This window comes from Equus przewalskii, chromosome 26, assembly GCF_037783145.1.
Source record: "Equus przewalskii isolate Varuska chromosome 26, EquPr2, whole genome shotgun sequence".
Classification (NCBI taxonomy): Eukaryota; Metazoa; Chordata; class Mammalia; order Perissodactyla; family Equidae; genus Equus; species Equus przewalskii.
In genome coordinates, this window is record NC_091856.1 from 27,633,686 (window position 1) to 27,656,913 (window position 23,228).

Below are 23,228 nucleotides of genomic sequence, written 5' to 3' on the forward strand. Positions count from 1 at the left end.
TCATGAGTCTCACAGAGTGTGGAATAGGGCTCAAATTCCAAAATAATAATGGCAAGCTTAGACACATAAATATGCCACTTTTGGAAAATCAAGTCAATGGATTCATTCATCCATCCATTCAATAATATGCCTACTCTGTAACTCTACAACACATCAAATAAATAAATAGAAGCACTTTAAAATCTATACAGTGGCCATACAAAAGTAACGTATCATCACAGAAATTCATTTGTAATTCTCTTTGAAAAAGTCATTCAATAGAATGTTCCTGGTTGAGAGAGAACTTGATTACTTCCTCTTTTTAGCTTAAATTGGTTTGAGCCAAAACCCTGTTTCAAGCAATAAAGTGGTGGAGATCATATCTTCAGACAATGCTTTTTTCATGTCTCCTTAGCCTCAAAAAACCCTACCAAGCTAAATGCCAAGGCTTTAAAATTACTTATCCCTCACAAAAATCAAACTCCCGTGGGGCAGCCCTATGGCCAAATGGTTAAAGTACTGTGCGCTCTGCTTCAGCGGCCTGGGCTCATGGGTTCAGATCCCAGGTGTGGACCTAACCACTCCTCAGTCATGCTGTGGTGGCGTCTCACATACAAAATAGAGGAAGACTGGCACAGATGTTAGCTCAGTGACAATCTTCCTCAAGCAAATAAAAAAGAATCAAACTTTCATGGTGCTTGATCACCATTTTCACTGAAGGTTTTCTAAGAGCAAAATCTCTGCAACTGAAGTAAAATTTACCCATTTGATTAAGAAAACAAACAAAAAACAAAAAAGAGAATTGTTTGGCTCTTTTCCAAAATACTAATGGCACACTGTGCATTGTTCCTTAGGCATAGTGGTTAAGTTGACACACAAAGAAAATGTTACGATATATCTATGCCTAATCAGAAATAACATATTATGTCCTGTAAATTATCATTAGCCGCTTATTTCAAAACTAACTCTAAAACCAACCCCATTAAAAAAATAAAGGTCCTAAAGGCCTATGCTCATTCCTTACAAAATACAAATTTAAAAGTAATGAAAGTATACAATTTGGATTGTAGTCAACAAAGGAGTATTGTGAATATTTAACTGAAGTGCAAGTAGAGGAAAATGATCCTATCAAAATCTCACTCAGTGGGAGAATAGAAAGATAGTATGTGTAAAATATGCCCAAAGTCATTAGTCACAATGAATATTCATCACAAGCCAATTATCAATCCTATTTAATGACACCCCAAAAGATTTTGCCCTGAAGCAGCTGAATAGTCTAAGACTCCAGACAAAACTAGACAAATTATACAGCCAACAGCCAGTCTAGCCAGGACACAGATTGTAAAGTAAACCACTGGTGGGGTTTTGGAAGCACTTTCAGCAAATTCTGTCCTCAATTAAAGGTGCACAAGGTCAGTTCTATCTTGGAGCTTTCTATATGGCTCCATTAGTTTTCTTTGAGGCAAAGGGAGAGAAAGGGAGAAGGTAGTGGGGGTAGGACGTGAACGGAGATCAATCAATGATAGACTTTGAAAAATCACAAGGACACATTTTTTTTTAGTTTAAGGTATTTCTCAGAATAATGCCCAGACTGTCACAATCTTAGATTCCAGTGCCTCAGCTGATTCGTAATGTAGCTCTGCAATTTAACATGGATTACAGCTAAGAGAATCCTCTCAAAAAAAAACAAAAGAAAGAAAGAAGGAAAGAATCCCAACAGTGTGTGGGCCAGGCACTATATTGGGGGTTTAAGATCTTGCAAAGTACTGTTTTATTTATTGGGGGAGGAGACGGCTTTATATACATAGACACTCACCACCACATGTCACAGATAAGGAAACAGTCTCAGAAGTGAAATAACCTCCCCAACACCACAAAGCTAGTAAGTGACAGAACTAGGATTCACATCCAGGTCTGTCAGACTATAATGGCCTCTGTGTTTCCATAATGCATAAATTAACTAAAAAAATGTTTTGAGTGCCTACCCTGTGCCCATATGCTGTGCTGAGGATTATGAACTCGATGAGATATTGTCCCTGTTAGCAAGGCCAAATTACATAAAAATGCATTTGCCTTGCTCTCAGATGACCAAATATCTAGGGCAAAATACCAATTAACAAAAAATAATGATTTTTAAAACAAACATGGACCTGATCATTTCCTGGGGATTAGTTACATTTAACTAAGGTGTTATACTGTCTTTAATCCACAGGAAATTCTAGACAATGAAGTAATGATTGATAGTCAAAGGGAAAGGTTTACATCTCAATTTGGCACACAGACTTGAAAGTCTGGCTTTCTGTCATGTTCTATTTCACATACTTGCATGGAGTTTCCACTAACTCTCTTTTTGATCTGAGCAAGCCACTTTGTCTCCTGGGTCTCAATTTCCCCTATACGGAAAACAAGAGGCTGGACCACACAATTCCTGAGCCCTCTTCCAGCTTTGACAACTTATGATCTAGGGGAATTGCCATCCTTTGACATGAAGAATGCTCCTCCTCTGCCCCAGCTCACCCTTTTCAGCCATACTGACTAAGCGTAAGTAAAACAGGATCCACCTCAAAGCTGGTCTTGCTTTCTTATCTCTGCAGCCCCAGAGGCCCACCTGGAATTCATGTGCTATCTAGGAACCACCACCTTTCAGCCACCCATCTCCATCACCTGACTGTGGAGGGCACAGCCTTCCTCTGTGCTTGGCCCCTGACACTCTGAAGGTTTCAGAGGTAGATGATCTTAGGAGACCAGGGGCACGAGACTAAAGATGTGAGCTCCTCAAGGACAGAGACCACATTCAATCTCCTCTCCTTATCTCTTACTATGCTTGACACAGAGCAGGTGCTGAGTAAATGTTTGGAGAACGTTAGAACGCCTAGCTTAACATTATGAGGAATGGTAGGCAAGATCATCAGACATTTAACATATTTCAATTGCTTAATAGATCACCACTAGAAGTTGTAAATTTCTAAATGGTATTGAGATTTCAAGTTCTAAAAGCTAACAGAGGAAAACATCAGGGGGTCACAGTCATTCTTCACATCTTAGAACTCAGAAAGTTAAAAGATCAAACTGACACCTGCTTCATCACACGGTTAGAGGCATTTGGATTTCTCCTCTGAACCCAAACATCAGGAAATTGATAAGACAAAGAGTATAGAAAGAGTACCAGATTGCTAACGTTGAAGATGAGTCATTTTTAAGTCCACTCATTTCAACCAATAATCATCCTATGTAGAAGAGTTGTAGAAAATGTGTGTCTTGTAGAAGTTGTTAGCTTTCTCAATTTAAGAACTGGACTCTTTTATTTAATTATAAACCATCTTTGTAGTTATCAGGAAATAAATGGTGCCATGATTCAAACAGTGTTGCAGATTTTGTTTGTTTTTAATTTTTACTTATTATCAAATGGAAAACCCACTACAAGATCAGCAGAGTTTTAAGTAAAATCTGCAGGGACTCTGAAAGTTAACCTACTCAACCCTTCTAAGGGCATAAGAAAAATCTTTAATTATAAATGGTTCAGCTATGTTCACATTGTGTTTACTATATTTAGTGAGGGTAGAGTTGGCTTTAAGAAGCTATCAAAGATGCTTTAGCAGAAAGACAACTTAGAAAGCCTCAGAAATCCAAGACCTTCAGCTGCTCTAGACAGATGCCAGACGTGCGAGTGGAAAGAAGGAAAAGAACAAAGGAGGTCCTGTTTTTCTTAGAGGTCAAAATGTAATGCTCCTTTATTTTTTTCGGAAGGGCGCAATCTTTCTTCAGGTAGTTTTTCTTTTAGTTGGGTGGAACTCATCCTACCCCTTGCTTCTCCACTATCCTCTGGGGAAAAGGAAACAGCGGCGGGGGGGGGGGGGGGGGGGAATCCCCACAAAAAACCAACACACCAACATGGAGTTGAGTGTCTACCTACTAGCTAGAATAATTACAGTAAGTTATTAACCAGGGCAACAAACTTTCAAGCCAAGATGTGACACTTCAAAACATCAAAGCAACTGAAAGTGCCAGAGAAAAGCTTTGGCTACCAAGGCATAGGCAGAAACAATGGTATGCCAAATTACAAAATACAGTATAAATAAGCCCATAGCACTATGAGTGAGGAAAGTGTAGACTTTTTTTTTTTTGGTGAGAAAGATTAGCCCTGAGCTAACATCTGTTGCCAACCTCCCTCTTTTTGCTTGAGGGAGATTCTCCTTGAGCTAACATCTGTGCCAATCTTCCTCTATTTTTTGTATGTGGGATGCTGCCGCAGCATGGCCTGATGAGTGGTGTATAGGTCTGTGCCTGGCATCTGAATCTGTGAACCCCAGGCTGCCAAAGCAAAGCATGTGCACCCAACCACTACACCACAGGGCTGGCCCCTAGACTTTTTTAAGATGAAAAACAAAAAGGCAAAGTTACATTTGGATTGATAATAATTTATTTAAATACAGGGACAGCAAGGTGCTGTCACTCCTCCATTTTGTGCCTATGACAGACATTACTAACCAGTCGTGGAGTCAGGACATGGCCTGAGGATCCCTCTGAACATGAACCATTGTCAATGGATCCACACTGGCGCTCGAGAAGAAATCCGTTTGCCACAGCAAGTCGAGGATAAGTGGATATCTATATTTTTTTGAAAATACTTCTAAGATCATAATTTATATTTAGCTAATTTACACTATTGTTTTAATGATCACATTTTTTAAAAGAAAGAAAACATAACTGAACATGGGATCATGAGTACCTGTCAGGTGTCAATACATAGAGAAGAAACTAAAGAACCTTCAGGTGGTAGAAGTTATTAGGTTTGAAGGCATGGGGGTCGGGGGGCAGAAAAAAAGAAGCTCCCCTGTAGAGTTTTGTACAAGCACATCCAACCTTAGAAAGTGATAGTAACCTCAGAAAGATTAAAGCTATAATAGAGCCTCCACCATGACCATTTAACTCAGGCATTTACTATCTGCCAGCACTGTTCTAAGTGCTCCACATATATTTAACTCATTTTATCTTTACAACAGCCTTCTAAGGTAGATAGCATTATTGTCCCCATTTTAGAGATGCGGAAACTAAGGTTCCTAGATGTTAAGGACTTAGTGCAAGGTCACAGAGCTAATGGCAGAGCTAGGATAGGAACCCAGGGAGTCTAGCTCATGAGTCTGTGCTCTTAGCTCACAGGAAACTGCCTTTGTGCTATGCTCTGTATCAATCTGACAATTACTAAGTATCCACTATGTGTACACGCCATGCCCTCAAGCAATTTAAAATAGAAAGATCAAAATGCAAACAATCAACTTCAACACAAAAGCATTATGAAAGAAGCTCTATAATAGAGGTTCAAGTGTGTTAGCACATAAAGAAGGAATCATTAATTCTGCCTGGGGCAAGAATCAGGCTGGCTTCCCAGAGAGAGAGGGGCATCAGAGCAGAGCCAGGAAGGATGAAGATGAGAAGCTGTTAGTCCTCCTCCCTGAGAGGCTGGTCAGATGGTAACACTGGGTCAGGTGAACACAGCAGCTTCTTAGGCCACTCAAGCTCTATGCAGTGATAACTGTGGAGACTGGAACAAGAAATGACAATTTAGTCAATGACTACGTGACTAATGAGAAGTGGGTAGATATGGAAAACCTCATTCGAGTTGCCATGACCATTCTCTGTTGCTTGGATTCATTCACCATTCACTATCACCAGTTGTACTAATTAAATCTTCAGAACTCTTCCAGGATCTCTATCGCCTTCTTTGCTTCCATAAGTCAGATCAGGGTTTTCTGCCCGCAAAGGTGAAATTCAGAGTCAACATTTACTGAATGAGGAGTATGTGCCCAGGACTGGCCTACCTGCTTTCATATCTATGACCATTGAATCCTTTCAACAACACTGGGGTGGGTATTAATACAATCGCCATTTTTATAAAAGAGGACAGAGAGACTCAGAGAGGTCAAGTAAGCAGCCCAAAGCCATATGGCTAGGAATAGCACAGAGAGGATTAAATACACAAGTAGGAATTGAACAAAACCATTGCGACTTGAATTCTGGTGCTCTCTCCTCCAGCCCTGCTGTCCTCTTTCTTGGGAAAAGAAACCACCAGCAGGGCTGTCTGAATTATCTGGCTGATAGACTGTGTAGCTATCAAGATAGCAGAAGAGAAAAAATGCGAATTTTCATAAGATCTGTAACCAACCCCTGACTGCATGGCCTAATCTCATATCACACTACCAAAGTGACCACAGAAACCAGAGGAAATTATGAGTCTTTGTTCTCGCCAACTTAGTACATAGTAGATGCTCCAATTTTTTAAATAAAATCCACATAGATGTCTGTCAGTGTGGGTGCCATTTAGAGCTTTTCAAGTATATTAAGATGTCAGTGACCTGAATATCACTCATTAGTGTTTTTTGGTAGAGATTTGATTCATAAAAGTTACATAAGAAAGAAGCTATCAGTCTTATAATTTAAGAAATATACAATTTATTTCACAAATTGACCATACTACTAAAATAATAAACAGATTCTCTGCCATGTTCTCAATGACTAAAAAGAAACCTCACTTCTAGAGCTATTTATATACATGCACCCAAAATTACACTGGTGGACTGCATCAGTGTCCAATATTACTGAGAGCGTAAATAGATTATACTTAGCTCTGTCCTGTTCTAGACCAGCCAATGCCAAAATCGAAGCTCTCCCAAAGAGAAACATGGAAACAAACAATTTTTTAGTGCTAGTCTGTGTTCGTGTCTTCTAAACAAACTTAATTAGCCTCTATTATGTAGTCTCAAAATGAAAATGAGTCTAATGATGCAAAATAACAATAATCAAAGAATAAATACTGTTTTTATCTTAGAGAACTGTCTGTTATTCACTGTTTCCGAATCTGGCTGTGTATCAATCATTTGGGGAACCTTAAAAAACAGACACTCTGTGGTTCCATGCTAGACCTTTTGAACCAGAACATCTGGAGGTAGTACCCAAGGACCTGAATTTTTAACAAGTTCTCAGGGTGATTCTAACACAAGTAACCCATGGATCAGCACTTGGGAATCACTAGCAATCTGAATCCTGTGTCTGGTCCAAAACAGGTTCTCAATGCTTGCTGAAGCAATGGGAGAAGAGGCAGGAGAGGAAGGTGAGAACTAGTAGCGAGACCGTGGCGGGTTGAAGTTGCAGCGATTTTTAAAGCATCACAAATGAAGCTGTTGATACTGACTATATTCCATAGTCTCTACAACATCTCAAGGTTCTTCATTCTAGTTACAGTTTAACATGAACAAGAGAAAACTCACACATAATTAAATGAAGACCATAGTTCAAAAAGCAGTTAATTGTATTTATATTTAAAAACCAGAGAAAAACCACATAACTAAAACATACCAATCTTTTCTCCTACTTCCTGCCAATGGAAGGTCCTTTCATTTATTTCTAACAGTTTTTAATATTCTCTGAGCCACAATAAAATTTTATGTGATGGAGATTAGAGAAGCTATGCTGTTTGAAAGTTTGGCTGCAGAGTCTGCATTTCATGCCACTTCACTACATTTTGTTAAGGATTTCCCTCTTCACCAAAAGGATTAGTTTTCTTCTCACTTCTTTGAATACTCTTCTGAGGTTGTTAGTGTGAACTAGGTTAATCTCTTTTTTAACATATAAAAGATGAACAAACAAAATGTTTGATATATTTTATTTTTTTCAATAGAACACTAAATTTAGTCTTCGAATTCTCTGTTTGGTAAGTTTCCAGCTACAAGGTCTTGGCTTCCCTTGAGCACAGTTTGAAACAAAATAATGCAGTTTGTTCCTCCGGCTGGAACATGCAGAGTGGAGTGTGCAGGCAAAGAGACCCTGGCCCTGGTCCAGTATTTCAAACCTTCTTAAACTGCCATTCTCATCTCTGCTTCAAGGGCCGCAGATAAGCAAACAGGATTAGCTATTTCTAGTCCAGAACAGCTAGGAAAGCTTTACACAGATCATTCAGGTACCCAACCCATTACACAGGCTGGCATAGACATGATCAGGTGGAGTTCTCAGGAAAGAAGTAAAAATGAAGTTAAAGCTGAAAAGTTCTGTAGTCTACAAGCTGGCCCTTCTTAGATCACTAGACCAGGTGGTGCTAAGTCAACAGATGCTATTAGTGGCAGTGGGTGGGACAGGATTGCGGCAAGGTTGGGAAGGTATCCATCCCTTTACTCCAACAGTGAAGCACACACTAGGAGCCAGACCTGAGGGTGCTGGGGGAGAGAGAAGTATCACCCACCACTCTCCAGGCCGCCAGTGTCCAGGTCCTGCCTGAGGCCCACATTCTCTGGGACTAATTTTTGTCTACTTAGTTGGGAAGAAACTGACAGATATTAGTTTAGCGTTTTTTTCCTTCTCTAAATGAGGTAATATCAGAATAGTACTAATTCTTTTTAGAGTTATGGGTACCACACCAATCATTAGGTGTGGAGGCTCAATTAATTAGGTGATAGTCTTGCCACTAAAGTGTGTTTCCTTCCTAAGAACTTGTTTTAAAAAGCACCTGCAGAATAAAACAAATATAAGTTCCTTTGGAAAGTAACTTGCCTTTATCATCATTTGACTGGATATTCCTAGTTTTCAAAACTTCTTGCAGTACCGCTAAATTTCAGAAAAGACAATTAGGGCCAAGATGCACAGGGCCTAGAAGGAACTGCAGTACATGAAATCTGAAGCCACAGTGAGTTAGGGAAGACAAGCCCCCAGGTACTCGCCAAGGCTGTGCTCACAGCAGGAGACCAGCACAGGTGGGGCTGGGGGATACCCGAGTCTAACACCACGCGTGGACAGAGTGGGCTGAATCTGAACAGCGCTCGTGGAAATGGGGCTTCAGTTAATAGGGGGAGTGTGCCAGTTAGAAATTCACATATTGGCCTTCTGTTTCCCTGGAGCCAAGAGTTGTGCCAGGCAGAGAGAAACTGCTCACTAAATCTGAAGTAAAAAGCTTAGATGTGCATTCAAAGGCAATGGCCAGGCTGAAGTTCTTTCTGTGATTTCAGATCTGTGGTCGACAGAATCATACTAAGAATATTTCTCTGTGTACAAGTGTCAAGGGGAACTCATGACAAACGGAGAGTTACTTGGGAGACAGTATGAGGTAGTAAGAAGGGGGTTGGCTTGGAGCCAAGAGAAGTGGGCTTTAATTTGATCTCTGCTGGTCAACTTAGACAGGGTACTTCAACTTTCCAAGTGCCAATATTCTCATCTGCAGAAGAAGAATAAAACCAACTAGCTCCTAGAGTTGCTGCAAGAACTAATAAAAAATATATATATAATTGGAACAGTGCCTGGCACATAGTAGGTGGCTCAAAAAGGTTAACTTAAAAAACTTTTTAAAGGGTGTGGGGGAGAATTGGGGACCTCCTATATAAAACATCTAGTACAAATCTAAATAAGGGTGTTCTACATGCTTAGTCCATGGATGATGTCAATAAGCCTCTTGGTAGTCTTTGAGCTATTTACAAGCTACACAAGAAGCCCCTCTAATTAGTATATAATCAAGATTTATTTTTTTACCCAAAACAGTATTACTCAGCTCCACCAGCCACCTTATCCACCAGATTTGGCTCAGACTATCTTTTTGGCTCTTTATGAGAATTCTCAAACTCCCTCAGTGGGATGGATATTCTTAACAATATTCCTCTGGCTCTTGTGACAGTTCCCATAGAAGGATTCTGACAACAGTTTGAGAGGTGGCTCCAAATCATAATCTGGTCCCCAAGGCAAGCACTTTGAGACAGCTAAGATTCATTTGGAGGTGTAATTCCTGGATGTCTCTCCCTTTTCTGAAGCCAAAGCCTCCCTTCCTCTGACACCCCATCATAGTGACCTACTTGCATATCCATCTCCCCCATCTAGGAGCAGACCTTGGGCAGGTTATTCCATCTCTCTGAGTAGATGGGCCATTCTGTAAAATGAGGACAAATCGATCTTCTAGGACTGTTGTTGGAATGACATGATATCATTTCTATAAAGGTCTCATTTTAGACCTACCTGCTATCCGTAAGGGTTACCAAAAAACAATAGGAATTAAACTCAGATATTAAAATCTGGAAGAAAAATGGAGCCTCTCTGCTAGAAAAAATCACACTGAAGTATTTACATTAGAGAACACAATTTAGTTAAGCCTCCCATATTTATCATTTATAAAGGAAAACAATCAATATACATTAACTAAGCAAAGAGAACAAAAACTTACATTTCTCTTATACAGAATATCACAATTTTATTGAGCGAGAAAACCTGAAATGAATACTACCTGACTCTGAACTAAATATTGCTGAGTTTGTCTCTATTGATGCACAGTCATTTTTATAGGAGATGGAGCTCCAGAGTGTTTGACAGCTTTTATCTTTCAGATGCTTTATGGGTCTGAGGAGCATTAAGCCTACATCTCATCAAACAAAATTGAGAAAACTGTGGTTTGTCAAGGTATGACAGGTCACATCTGGATTTGTCAAGAGATGGTCATCAGAAACCTCAGGCTAAAATAGCCTTTGCATTCCCTGTCATCGAAAAGATAATAAAAAGCCACAATTGAGGAAATAAAAGGCAACAATTAGAAAACTTTTAACTATGAAATTGGAGAAGTCCAAAGGTTTGGATAAAACTGATGTCTGCTCAGCTACTTTATCCCCACATTATTATTATTATTGCACATAACTGATCAGGATGCTGCTGATCACATGTAAGACATAAGGAGACCCCTTCTCTCTAAAGAGGTTTCTACTATCAACCAGTAAAATTCAGAACTCAGTTAAAAGTTAACTATTCGTTAAAAAAAAATGTTTTTTTGGGACTGGCCCCTCAGCTGCATGGTTAAGTTTGCGAGCTCTGCTTCGGCGGCCCAGGGTTTTGCCGGTTTGGATCCCGGGTGCGAACCTAGCACTGCTCACCAAGCCGTGCTGAGGCGGTGTCCCACATAACAGAACCAGAAGGACCTATGACTAGGATATACAACTATATACTTGGGGGGGGGCAGGGGGGGCTTGGAGCTTTGGAGAGAAAAAGGAAAAAAATCAGTTTTTTAAGTCAAAGTAATACATGTTTCTAGCCTTAAAAACAAAACAGCACGTGAAAGGCTTAAACTGAAAAACAGCAGTCTGTCTCACGATACACAATTCATAGTAATCACGTTTAACACAATATTTACCTCCTTATTTCTAAATAACTATTTCTTGATTTCAAATTTTAAACATTAATATTTGACTTCCCATTATGTCATTACATTATTAATTTATTACAGACATATACATACACTATATGCCAGAATGTTCAAAGAGCTTTGCAAGAATTAACTCATTTTAATTTTACTTGACTTGAGGTCATCGGTGACCAGAACAAAAGCTGTTTCAGTGAGAGGTGGGGGTGAAATCCTAACAGAAGACTGAGGAGAGAATGAGAGGAGCAGAAGTAGACAGTAAATAGAAATAACCCTTTTGAGGAATTCTGTTCCAAAAGGGAGAATAGAAACAGGATACAGGGGATGTGGGTCAAGGAAGTTTTGTCTTGTTTTTAAGTTTTGGAGATCCTATACCATGTTAGCAAGCTCATGAGAATGCACCAGTAGAGAAGGAAAAAATAAAGGTGCAGGAGAAAGGAGCTTGCTGCTGGAGGAATTTCCTTAAGGTGGTAAGAAGGAAACTGAAGTGTCACCTTCTCCATAAGACATTCCTTGGCCATCTGCTTAAAATTGCAGTCCCTGCCACCTCAACACTCCCCATCTGCTCTCCTTATTTTACTCCTTAGTACTTCTCATTAGCCACAGTACTATATATTTACTAAAGGTCTACCCTACTAGCATGTAAGCTTCCTGAGGACAGGGATTTTTGCCTATTTGTTCACTGTTGTATCCCCAGGGTCTACAACAGTGCCATGAAAAATATTTGTCGAATGAAGTCAGGTGGACAAGAGGAGAGGTTGGCCCGAGAGAGGCCAGACACTTCACCCACATGGAGAAGGCAGAGTGGAGGAGCAGAGACCTCAGGAGGCTGATCAGTGTGGCCGGAGCTTGTACCATCTCTTCTGAGAGCTTCCATTAGATAAGTATAGAATTCCAGGTTAGAAATAATTTTCCCTTAGAGGTTCAAGACGTGGTTTCACTGTCTTCTGGTTTCTAGAACTGCGACTGCAAAATCTCATGCAATTTTGATTCTTAACCTTTGTACAAAGACTAGTTTGTCTCTATCCTTGTATTGTAAAAGTTCATGATAAAGGCGCTTGGTATCTTCTTTTTAAACTTTCCAAAAATTCTGAAATATATACATATACACATACATATAAAAGTATGCATATCACATAAGCAACTTTTAAAGGAAAAAAACCTTAAGACTCCAAAACCCAGCACCTAACTCAGTGGTTGGCAAACGACAGCCTGAAGGCCAAGTTTGGCCTGCTTCCTATTTTTGTAAATAAAGCTTTGTTGGAACACAGCCACACCTACTAGTTTACTGACTGTAAACTACAAGGTCAGAGTCCAGTAGTTGCAACAAAGACCATGGCCTATAAAGCCACATTTTTTTCGGATCCTTTACAGAAAAATATGCTGATCCCTAACCTAGCTCAAGACTGAAAACAATACTTTTGATATCCCCCATATGCCTCTTCCCAACTATACTCTTCACTCCCTTTGGGAAACTACTACCTAAATTTGGTGTTAATCATTTCATTTTTTTCCCCCTTATAGCCTGTATGTATCCCTAAATGATATACCATATAGTTTTTCTTACCTGAATTTTATATGAATGAAATCATACTGTATATTCTTCTGCACCTTCTTTCTTTTACTTAGAATTCTGTATCAGAAACCCAATTATGTTGATAGCATAGTTCATTTTCACTGACACAGTGTTCCATTGTATGACTAGGCCACAATTTATCAGTTCTCTGTTGATGGTTAAGTGGGCTCTTTGCAGGTTTAACAACAAAAAAAATAATGCTGCTATGAACATGCTTGAACATGTATCCCACCATACAGGACCAAGCAGTGTGTGTAGGTAACACATACACACACAATTCCAGCCAGGAGTGGAACTGCTGAGTGTTGGGCATATGCAAATAGTTTTGAGCCACATACTTTTCAGAGAGAAGTTCTCTAATACATTTCCAACACTTGGCTTTATCAAACATCTGATTTTTGCGAACATAGTGTTTTAATTTGCTTTTCTATGATTACTAATGTGGTTGAGCGTCTTTCCACATATTTTTTAGCCATTTGTGTTTCTTCCTTGAAAAGCCTATTTGTGCTTTTCACCAATCTTTCTATCGATAGATTTGTCTTTTGCTTTTTAACTGAAGTACTTCTTTATATATTTCAGTTATTAATCCTCTGTCACTCTTTCATATGGCAAATAGCCCATTCTAGCATGTGACTTGTCTTTTCATTCTCTGAATAGTATGTTTTAATGACCAAAAGTTCACGATTTTAATCTCTTCCTTTATACAATGTATATTTTGGATTATTTAATTAAATCTTTCTCTACCCCAAGATCAGAAAGATTATTCTATTTTGTCTTCTAAAAGTTTTAAAATTTTGCCTTTCACATTTAAGTCCTTGATCCATTTGGCATTGTTTTGCATATGGTGTTAAGAGAAATTGTCTTCCCTTTCTTCCCCATGTGGATAATCAGTTATTGAAAAGTCCATCCGTTCCCCCAGATTCTACAATGCCACCTCTGTTGTATATGAAGGGCTCATATGTACACATGTGTTCTGTTCCTGCAATCTCTATTCTGTTCTGTTGGTCTATTTGTGTATTCCTCTACTCTTATTAGTGTCTTAATTATTATAGCTCTATAAAAAGTTTTGATATCTGGTAAAGCTAGCTTCCACAACCCATTCTTTTTCTCAAGGATGTCTTGGCTCTTCCTCTGGCTTTTCTGTATTAATTTTAGAATCAGTTTGCCAAATACTATGCAAAATCCTAAGGATTTTGAATGGAATTGTATGTGATCTATCGATTACTTTGGAGTGAAATGACATCTTCAATATTTTGGTCTTCCTTTAATGAACATGGTCATTCTTTTTCTCCATCTATTGATGGTAATATGAGTTTTTCCTTTAACATGTTAATGTGATTAAGTTATTAATTATTATATTAATAGATTTTATAGTATTATCAACCTTACATTTCTGGAATAAACCCAACTCAGTTATTATGAATTAGATTTTATGCATTGCTACTATTTTTTTGTGACTTTTACAGCTATGTTAATGACTGAGATTGGCTGATAAATTTTCTTTCTTGTAGTGTCTCCTTGTGTGGCTGAATGTCAAGGTTACATAAGCGTCACAAGACAAGCTGGAATGTTTTTTCTCTTTTTTTCTAGACCCTTAAGGTGTTTGTCTAAGACTGAAATTATCTGTTCCTTGAGATGTTTGATAAAACACACCTGTAAAACCATCTGGGCTGAGCGTTTTGGGAAAAAAAATTTTACATATCAATTCAATTTCTATAAATTAAATGATCTATCCAATTTTTCTATTTCTTCTTGATTCAATTTTGGCAAATTATATTTTTCTGCCCATTTCACCTTAGTTTTCAAATATTGGTATAACATTGATAGCAGCATTTTCTTCCTATTTTTAAAATTTCTGCTGCATATGCTCTTTGTGCTTATTGCTTTATTACTTTATTTCATTTTAGTTTGGGGAAGGAGCAGAAATAACTGTGTGTTTAATATACAACATTTATCTAAACAAAATCACACAGAAGGTATATTCTTCCTTTTCTATAAGATGGAGGAAATAACAGAACCTACTACAAACAGTTGTTGTGAGGATTAAATGAGTTAATAGACGCAAAGTGCTTGGCAGTGTCTGACACATATTAAGGGCTCAAAAATATTATAATTACACCATAGGGACTTCACTCCCACTAATATGATGTCCTGTTTTTGTTCTACTGAAGTTCAATACTCCAAAGCAGCAGTAACTGGTTATGGACTAGACTCTCAAATGTACTCTTATTCTACTCAGCCTCATAAAGACACAATGTTAAATCTGGCTGGCAACACTGTCAATCTGAAACATAGTCTGGGTTTTCAGGCCCTGAGATTATGAACTGCACTTCTAATTTAAATAAAAAGCAAAACAAAGCAAGGGATCTACTGTTTTTTCCCTTGAGGACAAGGGCCATGCTTTCATCATCTACTATGTGATATGAGCCTAGCACATAGCAGGCAATCCAAAAATCATTAGTTTTTCACAAGCAAAAAATGCCAAAGAAATAAAATAATGAAGTTCTGCTGAAAACTATAAAGAAAACTCTAATAGCCTAAGTTTTCATTATTAGGTGCCTTGTATTCATAGGTAAACACACAACTGATTTTATCCATAGGCCCTTCGCTACAGATATTCCCACTCTAAGAAGCTCTTTTACCCTTCTAACACAGAGGTACCTCTTAGGCATTCTACTCCTAGTTAATTTCTATACGTAAGTTTCAGCTCAAAAGAAAAAAAAATTACTGTAAGCAGATATCGAACTTTTGTTAATAATATACTTACTCAATTATTTAGGAGGATGTATACTGATGTCTGTGATTTACTTTGAAATGCATCAAAAAATAAGATGGATTGATGGATGGTATAAGGGATGGATAGATGAATAAATATGTGCCAAAGCAAGCATAATAAAATGCTAATGGCAGAATCCAGGTAGAATTATATGGGTGTTCACTGTAAAATGATTTCAACTTTCTATGTTTGAGAATTTTCATAATAGAATATTGGGAAAAATATAAACTCCTATACTTACCAAGTTTAAAAAGTTAAAATAAAAGCAATATGAAAAATAGTTATATATATATAGCAGAAGTTATTACAATATAAAAAGAACTCATTCCAATTTATAAAAGACACAAAACAAAACCAAGAGCCATATACAATAAACGGGAAAAGACATTACCAAAATACAAATAGGAAATAAGTCTATGGAAAATATTCAGTTCTAATAAAAGAAATTAAAAATAAAGCAAACCTGCAATAGCATTTTATGCCTTTTTTATTAGCAAAATTAAAACATATAAAGAACACATACACAACTCTGGCAAGGCTGCAGTGAAATGGTACACTCACATACAGCTGGCAGCATTCACTATAAACAAGCACACCACGTCTAGGAAGCAATCTGGCAGTTCATAGGTCACTTATCAAGTGCTTATCAAGTCATTTGACCTGGTGGCCCCACTCCTTAGAAAATGAACTCTTTCATCAAAAGCAGCCAAAAGATGTTCACTGCAGTGTTATCTACTAAAGGATTAAACTATGAACAACGTAAACGGCCATCAAGAGAAGAAAGATTTAGTAAATAATGACACATTAGTATAATAGAACATGATATAGATGTAAAAAATGACAATGATGGAAGCTTATGTGGAAATATACAAAGTGTTCATAACATACAATCAAATGGAAAACTATAATTGATTGTGAAACTATAAGAATAAATGAAACGTGCAGCAGTACTGTAAAGGAACATGAATAATTAATGAAAATGACATGTTACTATCAGAGGGGACTGTGGCTGATCTCTTTTTCTAAAGTTTTCTTTAATCTTTCTGATGCATCTTTCAATTAAAATAAAATAATTAAAAGACTCATCTCAAGACTGTCTACTCACAGTGCTGAGTTTGCTGCAAATGATGAGTATCCGGCGTTCGTAGAGCATACTGGCGTACAGATGTAACATGTTGTTTACATCCACAGCCACAAAATATTCTGTCAGATTTCTCTAGGAGAAAGAAGGGAAGGTTTGTGACTTATTTTGTTTGTTCTTATTACAAGCAGCATCTAATAAAAGCAAAAGAAACAGAAAATACTCAGGAAGTATACTTTCCTCTTCCCCTGTCCTATTCTTCCTACCTGTGAGAGCAAACCTCAGTCATGTATAAAATCATGAAATGTTAAGTTGGAAGAGCCCTTCGAGATGAAGTAGTCTGAGCAATTACACCTCTGTGTGGTGATTACAGTTTACAACATGAGGTCATATATAGCGCTGCACTGCTTTTCAAATCAGTTCTGAAAGGTGAGCAGGACAGGAAAGAAGTCTGCAATCTTACAAATGAGGAAACCAAGGCTCAGAGAGAAATGCCAAGATCAAAAAGTCTGATGAGCGATGAAGACAGGACTGCATCTCAGATCTTCTGACCCCAGCTCCTAGAACTTGCCCAATGCACTGTGCCATACATCTAAGCAAAAGAAGGTACCCAGGGACCAAAATGCTCCTGGCACAGAGCCTGGTTCTGTCCAATAGATCCCACCCGAAAGGCCGGGCATGCTCCTCTCCTGTCATCACTGCTGGTGTCCCCCTCCTCCACAGTTGACATTCTCTATAATGGCTCAGCTGGAATTAAAGCAATTTTGAAGATTTACAATTTCCAGGTATTTCACTCAAAAAGAAAAAAAAAATCAAAGACAAGCAGCAGCAAGTTGTGACAAAGCAGTGTTTTAACTAGCTTTTGTCTGTAGCCTGGGCTCCATTCCTTTAATTAGTACTATAGATTGGTACTCTTCAGATTTCAGAAAAAATGTAATGTGTTTCATTTCTGCAACCCTTTCTATACCCACCTGAATTTAATAATACACATGAATATGCTAATTTCTTCAATGTTACAGGTTTTCAATGCCACACAATATAATCTTCTGAAAATGAAGGGAGCTGGGGAGGGAAGGAACGTTATTGCTAGGGGTTGCAGTTTATAATGATGAAAGATCTGTAACCCATAAATCCAAGTATACCAGGTGGATTTTACATGCAAAATAGCATAAAGTGCTTTTCAACAATATTACGGGTTGGGAATAAGAATGGGCACTTATCTTATGATTTATTATTGTTTGATTGGAGTACCAGGTTAACTATTGACCTTTATAAATAGTGAATTAATAGCTCCATATACTGACTACCTACCAAGTACTAGGCACTGTACCAGGTACTTTTCTACGCATGATCTTATGCAATCTTCACAAAAATCCAGTGAGGTATTAGTCTTTCCAATATACAGATAAAGTATGTCTGGGAGAGATTCAGTAACTGGTAGAGTCAGATTTTGGACTCAGATCCAACTCCATAGCCCATACACTTTCCCTTACATTACACTGTCCCTCTTAAATACTTTTAAATATCTACAATACACAAAGTTTTACAAATATTATTTTACTTAATCTTGTAACCACTCCTTGAACAGGTATTATTATCTCTATATACAGATAAGAAGGCAGGCACAGAGAAAGTGAAGTAATTTGCCCAAGATTGTACAGTAAGTGGATAAGGCATTATTCAGTCTTGGGTGGGTTTATCTCTAAACCTGTGCTTTTTTTTTTAATACCACTAAAAATAGTAGGTAAAAGTTTTGTTTGTTAAAAAGAAAGCATAGCATAGGAACAAAGCAGGATCAAAGTATGCTCAAAGAAAGAGAAAAAACATTTCTGTTAAGGGGCCGGCCCAGTGGCATAGTGGTTGAGTTTGCACGCTCCACTTTGGCAGCCTAGGGTTCATGATTTTGGATTCTGGGCGTGGGCCTGCACAGTGCTCATCAAGCCATGCTGTGACGGCATCCCACATACAAAATAGAGGAGGATTGGCATAGATGTTAGCTCAGGGATGATCTTTCCAAAAGAGCAAGACTGGCAACAGATATTAGCTCAGGGCCAATCTTCCTCACCAAAAAAACACCAATCACATTTCCGTTAAAAATTATTGTTATCCCTTTTATTGAGCAATCCTTATGTGCCAGACAATAGTTATTTGGCTTGTGTTCTCTCTAATCTCAACAACCATGAGAAAGGCATTATCATCTCCATTTTATAGATGGGAAAACTGAGGCTCAGGAAGGTTAAGTGGTCTTCCAAAAGTCACCCAGCTAGAAAGGGCCAACTTTCAAAACCAGGTCTCCTGACTTTAAAACTCTTGCTCTACCCACCACACCAACTTGCCTCTTGACAAACTCAAAAAACAAAACAAACAAAAAAGGCAGTCTGAATTCATCAACAAGTATCTCTCTTGCCGGTGGACTGAGGAGTGCTGAGCTAATGATGTCAGGGTGGGGTTTGTTCTGAAGACAGTGACATGGCAGAGCTATTCTCGCAAACAAAAATACAAGGCCCTCAGCTGAGCATTTCAGTAAAATGCTTAACTGCTGATGAATTACATGAATTTTTCTTTTAGGAGAGGATGGAAGTAAAAAGAAAATAGAAATGAGGAGCTTAAAGAAGGCCAGAAAGCCCATTAGCACTTTTGACAGATCCAAAGATAACTCTGAAGCCACCAAAACGTGGCCTCAAGAGTCTGCCAAGAAGCTTCACGCTGGGTAGAAATATGTTACACAGCTTGCCGTCCAAATAGGGAGACACAGCGTCAGAGACAAATCCTGCACCTTATTTTGGTGGGAGAAAAAAAAAATCACAAGGATACTTTTGAGGATGGGGAAGGGAACATTTCTGAAATAAAAACACCACTTGGTTGAGGCATAACCCCCAGGTCCAATCAGGTTCTGAGGGATTCAGGTGCTTGTTCCAAAAGCTCGACACAGGTATGTTAAAAATATGTAACATTTAGCCAAATTCTCTCTAAACTGTCATGTACTTTTTTTGGTATTTCTCATCCCATCTGTGCTGATTACCAAGATATTTGTGTCTAAACAGAAGCTGTCTTTCTTATCTGCTTCCTCCCCTGCCTCTTTCCTTCTGGGATGCCACCCGCCGAGGACAGTGGGAGTGGGTGGGAGTGGTGACAGCCCTGGGAACCTCACCCAGCCATGGGAGCACCTGTGGGGCAGAGGGGACCTCAGCAACTGCAGGGAGGACTTGCATTTCCTACCAAGTCTCATCTCAGAAGAAAATCCCTCTGAGAGAGGGGTCTGCTTCTCCGAGCCTTTAAGCATCCAGTGGCTTGAGCCACAACACTCCTCAATTTCTCAGACCTGCCATGCTTTTTCAGGCCTTTACTTCTGCTGTTTCCTCTGCCTAGAATGCTCTTCTCTTCCTTGAGGACACCCATTTACATTTCAAGACTAAGCTCAAATGTCACCTCCTCTTAGAAGGCTTCCTTGACTCCTCATTTGGCCCTCCATTGTTCTTCCATGGCAATCTCTATATCTTATAATCACTCAGTTACAAGTACGTTTTTCCCACTAGACTGAGGTCCATTTGGGTAGAATGACGTATCTCATCATCTACCAGTTTGATGAAAGAATGAATCAATGAGTGAAGAAAGTAACTGACTGAAGACTACTGCTGCTTAGCTCGAGCGTGAGGCAGTGGCGTAAGAGAAACACACCAGCGAAGGTGGTATATCAGGAAGAACATAGCATTTGACTTCAGAAAACCTAGGCTGAGTTGGATGAAGTCATCAATGACTTAGTAACGGTGAAGGGTCCACAGAAAAAGAATTGGCACTGGAGACTCACAAAGTCAGGTAAGCCAGGTGGAGAAGAGGGGGCTTTTTAAGGTTTCTGTGGCTACATTTACTAAAAGTGTAAAGAAATAGGTGGTTTGTTTATCAAGTAACTGCAGGGGTGGGGCTGGGGGACATTGTTCACAGAAGCAAGTGTTCATTTCACAGCCAGGCCATCCTGTTTCTCAGATGGGTAAGACCAGAGTGCAGGGAATGGGGAATAAGGAGAAGAGATGGCTTCCATGGCCAGTTGTCCTGTCCAGATTGCAGCCAGAACCTATCATGAGTTTACATTTGTAAAGGTATGCCACTCTCCCAGCACTTTGAGTCCATGGAATTAAGTCTTCAACCTCCCATTTCTGTCTCCTATAATCAGTCAATCAACAAACACTTACTTGACTCCTACTATGTGCTTAGTACCATCCTGGGAGCAAGAGTGGCATTAGACCCAGAAACCCAGTGCGCAAAGTTCTGCGGTCCAGGCTATACAAGCTCCAGGGCTGGCTAAGAAGGGAAGATTCAACTCTGCTGGATGGATATGGGGAGAAGACTTGACAGAGGAGAAGATATTTGGTCTGGGCCTCCCAAGGGGGGTTCACTCAGTGGACAGAGGGAAAAGCATATTCCAGGCAGAGGCAAAGCAAGGAAGAGAGAGGAGCTCCAAGCAGGTCAGTAGAGTGAAGGGTAGCGAGCAGGGCAGGGGACATGCTGGGGCAGGGAGCTGGGCTCGGATCTTGCAGGAGCCTAGACTTTACTCACAGGTAATAGGGAGCTACTGAAGGATCACGATATGACTATATTTGATCTTTTTAGAAAGATTTTCCTAGAGGTGCTGTGGAAGGTACACAGGAGAGGGCAAGTAGGAGACAGAACCGTCAGTTAATGGGCTACTGCCATATTCTGGGAAAGAATGATTAAAACAAATACCTATTTAGAGGAGAGCTTTGGATGCGGATGTGACAGATCTCTGTAAAGTGGAATCACAGGACTTGACAATGAATTAGACTTGGGAAGAGGGGGAGGAAAAATCTTGGAGAACCCCCAGACTTCCAGGTTACTGTGTACCACACTTGTCCACTTGCCTAACCAGTTTTTCAAAGGGACAGTCCATTCATTTAATGAAGGATCAATCTTCCTTCTAAAGAACCATCAATCCTGTCAAACACGGTGTCACTGGCCACTTAGTCTTAGGTCTAGTGTCCTGGATTATAATGCCACCATGGCTAAGCCTAAGTAAAAAACCCCTTTATTCCCTGACAATTCACTTCTCTGTGGACTCATTTGCCAGGAAAGGAAAATCTTGTTTAGAGGCACTATTTCCTATTTCACTATGTCCATCCTCAAGTTTAAGCATCCTTTCACTTATGTCCCTGTGAGCATTCTCCTATCCACCTAGCATTTATTACCGAGGAAGGTCTCTGGTTAGCAGGGAGGAGCAGCCAGGAGCTGAGTTGCAGAAGAGGGTGTGCTACACAGGCTCCTTAGACTCTCCAGGCCTCCCTTTCTCATCTCTATGAAGAAATGGAGGTGTAGGTCCTTTCCAGCTTTAATCTGCTGTGGCTCTAAACCCAGACAATGAGGAAGGGAAGGCACCTGGCAAAAACCCCATTTCCCCCAGGAGAAGTCCCATAATGGTTCCTCCCTTCTAGCTGCCCCTGCTGGCTCCTGTGCCGATCCAGGTGGCTAGGGACTTCAGGCTCACTGTGATCCAAGCCTGGGGTTAGGAAGCAGGTGGGGGCAGGAGGTGAGGGTGGGGTGGAATGGGATGGGGATGGGAGGGGATATAGTGGAGCTTAGAGAAAAAGCGTCTTAGGTTCAATACCTAAGGGAAATGAGATAATCCCCAAACCAAAGAACCGACTCTAAGCTGGGTACTCCTTGGAGCCTTTGAAACAGATGCTAGTCTGCCCCACGGTCTGTCATTTTATTAGTCTTTGTGACTTTCGGCTTCATACACAGTGCAGATGATAAAGACTTACTGTATGTACTGCGTCTGGAAGAGGCTTCTGAGGCCAGAGGCTTGGTTTTGTCAATGGGGCTTACTTCCTAAAATAACTCCTCCTCAGATTATTTTACCATAATGTCAACCTTTAAAACCCTCAATTGACTTTTTTTTAAAGAAGAATTTAGGTTACCTTAGTTGTGTGGGATTCTCAAAAGGGAATTATAAATTTGGATTCAAAATTGTCTGAGAAAGAATCCCACAAACTCACATAAGCAATCAAATCAGAGAAATACATTATAGAAAAGCAAGCAGAATTCACCCGGAGGTCAACTTTTATCTCTCTGTGTGAATGGGAAACCCATTAGAATAAACAATTACCTGACAACTCTTAAGAGCAACAATGGAATTCTCTATAATCTCAGCAGTCGATAATAGGTCTTCTACCACCACAACTTTGTTTATTTTTGAAAGTCACGATGAGTTCATAAATCTTTCTACATCGTGGCGAATCTTTTGACAAAGCAAAGTCTGGGCAATGTTATATGTAACTGTCCATTCTAAATGCTTTCCTCGCGTCATTAAGCACTTGGTATGACACAAGCCAGATAATTAAGACAGGTTTGCTTAATATTTCAAATAAAGGTCTGTATGATTATCCATTAATCAAAAGTGAACTTCAAAACCTGGCCGCTAAAAAATCCCTTATACCACCAGTTTACAATGTAATTATTAGTACATATCTGTTCATGATCTGTGACTTTTTTTCAATGCAGGTCAACTGTTTAAAATTTATAAAGATTTATGCTCATTTAATTATTGCCTGTATAAAATTCACTCCTACATGTGTTATCTTGATAGACTGAGAAAACCCTGATGAGCAATTACATACTGATAGTTTTTCAGTGAAAAGGAAGAAAATAT

At 39.3% G+C, this 23,228-nt stretch overlaps 1 protein-coding gene across 27 annotated transcripts in view; it reads right to left on the reverse strand.

Moving 5' to 3' along the window:
• The window catches only part of DENND1A (DENN domain containing 1A), a 513,391-nt gene that overhangs the window by 234,757 nt on the left and 255,406 nt on the right, over window positions 1-23,228 (reverse strand). For 23 of the 27 annotated variants that reach the window (XM_070596419.1, XM_070596426.1, XM_070596409.1 and 20 more), the window contains one exon: window positions 16,592-16,702. The exons of the other annotated variants lie outside the window; for them this stretch is intronic. In XM_070596419.1, coding sequence (XP_070452520.1) covers window positions 16,592-16,702 — 111 coding nt within the window. The remainder of the gene's footprint in view (window positions 1-16,591; window positions 16,703-23,228) is intronic. 27 annotated transcript variants of the gene reach the window in all.